This window comes from Anopheles gambiae, chromosome X, assembly GCF_943734735.2.
Source record: "Anopheles gambiae chromosome X, idAnoGambNW_F1_1, whole genome shotgun sequence".
Classification (NCBI taxonomy): Eukaryota; Metazoa; Arthropoda; class Insecta; order Diptera; family Culicidae; genus Anopheles; species Anopheles gambiae.
Window position 1 is genome coordinate 20110181 of NC_064600.1, and position 4246 is coordinate 20114426.

Genomic DNA, 4246 nt, shown 5'->3' on the forward strand with positions numbered 1-4246 from the left:
GGTTGAGGAGTGGGGGTAGGGGGCAATAGATTGCAGCTCTTCTCACTTGTACAGAATCTTTTTATCTAGCACTTCGAATGGTATTCTTAGTCTCGCAATTTCTTCAGCGCTTTAATAATGCGGCTACACAAAAAAGTCTTTTGTCAGTGAGTTGTTGTTGGAGGCTTATTCGCAATCTTTTAACCCAAACACCTCAGTACCTGTAAAATAAATAAATGTTATCCTGAATCTCTTCATAATATATTTTCCCTTCCAGTCTTTTGATACTTGTTTTTCTGCTAATAAAAAAAGCAATGTACTATCTCGTTCTCTTCTTGAACCATGTTTTATTTGTTTTAAATTTTTTAATTGTTTACTTGGTTGTCTACTTTTCAGTATCTTCTTCTAGCACGATTGTGAATTTCACAAACTTTGTCCGTGTCCGGTCCCTGCCAAATTGCCTACCCCGTTTCTTATACAGTTTACGGGTATTTGCTCTATGTTGAGACCCCCACTTTCACTCACTTCAACTAGTACATTTTGATATTCGTGATTGTTGCCTTTTTTCGTTACTGCTGTTTTGCATCCATGCAGACCCTTAGTTTCGTCGTTGTACTAGAGTGCGTTGCAACTCCGTTGTCAAGGGACGTCCAGCTTTCTTCGCTCTGGTTGTCTGGATGGAGATGGGAAGTTTGCAAAAGGAACGTAAGCCATCAGATGAAGAAAAATCCCTCGCCCGAACACAACGTGTATTTCGGCAATATTAGTAAACGATTTGATAGATCACGAAGTGTTTAACAATTACGTGGATAGACTAGAGGGCGGAGGCTTTTGAAACAGCACAATCCCCTTGCATAGCTTCAGACAGATCTCGAATCGAGCTGACTGTTTTTTTTCAGCAAAGGAGTTTAGAAGACAAAACAGACAAACAAAATTGTCCTAACTTGTACCGTGCCCATAATGCCGAGCCATTCTCAAGTCCGATGAATAGCTTTTCTAATTAATATTTTAAAAACAATTTGTTATGACATAAGTTACCGACGAAAGCTAGCTTACTTGGTGTATACAGTATACGTGCATAATAATTTAGTACCTCGCTAGAGTTAGAATAGTGCTTGCTTGCCCCACAATTAATGCCCTCTGGGTAGGTGAGGCGCGTTCACCTGCTTGATAAACCCTCTCTCCAGCTCTTGCGAGTAAATACTCGCCCCCACCCCCCTTATGTTCTAGAGAACGTTCGGTCTTAGCCTACGATGTTGTATTTACGATGTGCAACGCCCTCGGAGCGGCTTCTTTACAGCTCCTCGAGACAGCGTGAGTTGGTGAGCATGATTCGTGTCAACCGCCAGACCTGCTTGGAGGCGTTTTCGAGCGCACCGGGTGACTTGCCCTTGAAAAGGTCCATGTTTGGCAGGAAGTAATGAGGACATCGGCGACACTGCAGGCAGGAGATGAGCTGCAGAAAGATCCCGTTGATCCGGTCGCCCATACAGTTCTCGTCCCACTCCATCTCGCGCGGATGTTTTTCGCACTCGTACAGTAGCAGTGTCTTCATCACGTACGATGTGACTGGGTTGCCGGGCAGATCGAGGTGCCGGTCGCGCAGCGTCTTCAGAATGCTGAGGCACCGCCTCCGACAGCCACCTGTGGGAAATACGGGATTAAGCGGAAGTTAGTGACGCCGGGAACGTTAGGAATTGGATTTGTTTCTGTTGCAGGGGTTCAAATGTTTGATTAAATTGTTCTGGAAAGTAGGCATCTTCACTAAGTTTTCTCACATCAACTAAAGAGTATTCAAGCATAACATAAATTACAAATACATAGCGATGCATCTATATGTCTATCTGCGGGCGATTTAAATGAAGTATCTCATTTGTTGTAGATGAAAACACTCTTTTTCTTCTTATATGACATATCAGTCGTAGTTGATCTAGACCTACATTTAGTAATAACGTGGTTGACTGTCATTTAATTAAAAATTACCCATAGCAGGGTAGTCCTACTATAGGGGGGCAACCGTCCCTTACTCGAATTGAGCTCATGACGGGTATGTTGTTAAGTTGGGTGAGTTGACGATTGTCTCACGGCATCGATAAAGTAACATGAAATGAAAACTTTTATTTGACGATACAAATCAAGTTCACCTGCACAGGGAAACTCTCGCACATCTCTCACACCAACGAGCAGATGTTTGGAGTTAATAGGTACCAATTAATTGGAAGTGACCGTACCACCGGTCCGATTATCTTCGTTCTGTCTCACTTCTGGTGGCAATGAATCTTTCCAGGGCTCCATTTTCTAACAATCTTCTAAAACGCCCTGTGATCCCTGTGCTATCTTAAAAGGCACGTTTTGCCGTTTGGGATGCGCGACGGCTAAATGCGTCGCCTAGTTATCTTAATGTGCGGGGAACGATCGGTAGCCTCACGTAACGACGGAAGCATTTGCTCCGACCTACTCTGCTTTATGTCGATATCAACACACATTATTTCTGAGCGGATTATTTTTCCGGTTCTGGGAATAGTGTTGGAAATAGTAGTTCAAGCAATTAATGTTCTACATTCATTTTAATACATCATGGTTTTCCAGAGCGCTGCTTAAGACATGTGCGGTGGTGATCACACATATGGGACTATTGCTTATTTCTTGTTTCGGTTGGGAGATAAAGTATGATAGTAAGACATACCTTGGAGCAGTTTGTTTTCGGCCTCGGTAAAGCTTAGCACCCAAGCATCACCCTCCATCGCCGAGTTTTTGCCTTGCAGCGCGATGCACTCCTTTGACAGCATGTCGAACCCTTCCGTTTTCACCTCTGATACGATGTTTGGATGAGGCCATGGTATCTGGGGCAAGGGCCAGTGTGACGCGGACCGGGGCCACAATCCTGCACACTTGAAGGCGGGCGTGATCTGCACGATAATACGCTCGCGGATGCGCAGTTTTACCTCCGTCGTGTCGGCAATCATCTTCACCGAGTCGCGGTACGAACACTTATCACAGGCCTGCGCGACTAGTGTCTGAAAGCGGGACCGGATCTTTCGGGCGGACAAATACCCGGAAGCAGTAATAAACTCGACCCACAACGACATGGAGCGTTTGCGACCGTCGCTAAGCTTCAGCACCGCACACCCAGGCAGCGTACCGTCGTCCACAAAGTTGAGGACGCCCATTTGATTGAGGTAGATAATAATTTCGAACTCCGTCGGCGACACCACCTCTAGTCCGTCATATCGGCCATTGTAGTCGTTTAGCGACGAGATGAAGCGCGGCTCCTGCACCTCGACCTCCTTTAGTACGTCCTGCACCACACGGCAGACCTCCTGGATAGTTTTGTGGATCTGGGCTTTGCGGGTTTGCACCCGGTCCGCGCAGTACTTGTTCATCTGGTAGATCAGTTTCGACTGCACCGCGATCATTTCTGGTGGAACGAGCATTTTCACGGTATCGGTTTTATTCTACACTCAATAGTGTACAGACCACTGATCGCGATTAATTATCACCTCCCGAAACACCTTCAGTGGATGGTGTGACGCGCGCGGAACAGGAACCGGCACATGGATACTGTGGTGAATACCGTTTGGTTGATGGGCTTGATTGAAGGCGGTTTATTTGATATTGTACACACTACACAACAGCAGGCTTGAAAACACCTTTTTTGATGTTTAAAACGCACTGGTTTAGCGCACTGACACTAGCCGGGACAGTCGCAATCAGCGAGCTCGCGCTCGAGCTCTCTGAACTAAATGTTGCCTTTTCGACAGGCGATTCTTTAACACTCACCACCTCGCACTTTTGGACACTTCCCACCCGCCACGCTGGGACGCCTACCCAGATCAACAAAAAGCCTACAACACACCAAACTGTTATGTCCGCAAACGGTGTCGGCACATATCAACACAGCACGATCCCAGCACGCACAGCGGCGATGACCGAGAATACCGACGGTAAATTCGACTACCCTTGTGCGTACCCGGCAACCACTCAGACGATACTGACGACGGTCGTGCTTGTCGCCGCGAAGGTTGCGTTTACGGCCGGGAAACGCGACTCTACGATTCGTTGGAAACCTGCCCTGCACTCTTTTTTTGTGTATATGTTTGTGTGTGTATGTGTATCAATGCTCAGAACACATACAAACGTGTTCTGAGCATTGATTGCAATGCGGTAAGGATATACAACGGTGTTCATTCCACAATGTTTGACAAACCACGCCCACTTATCACCATCTCGAAAATGAACTCATGATTAAAGCCAAGTCCTACACAAG

The 4246-nt window shown here is 46.2% G+C and overlaps 1 protein-coding gene across 1 annotated transcript; it reads right to left on the reverse strand.

Moving 5' to 3' along the window:
• Nucleotides 1-306: 306 nt before the first annotated feature.
• LOC3289814 (protein mab-21) lies at nucleotides 307-4020 on the reverse strand. The gene is made up of 2 exons (XM_061650898.1): nucleotides 2666-4020; nucleotides 307-1623 (listed from the first exon to the last, which is right to left on the reverse strand). Exons 1-2 carry the CDS (start codon nucleotides 3411-3413, stop codon nucleotides 1274-1276), a joined length of 1098 nt encoding a protein of 365 aa, XP_061506882.1. The 5' UTR covers nucleotides 3414-4020; the 3' UTR covers nucleotides 307-1273.
• Between the last annotated feature and the right edge of the window lie 226 nt (nucleotides 4021-4246).

Coding starts and splice junctions, on each gene's coding strand:
- LOC3289814 (XM_061650898.1), bottom strand. CDS start 3,413: ATGCTCGTTCCACCAGAAATGATCGCGGTGCAGTCGAAACTGATCTAC. Junction 1,624..2,665: donor CGAAAACAAACTGCTCCAAG/GTATGTCTTACT, acceptor TATTTCCCACAG/GTGGCTGTCGGAGGCGGTGC.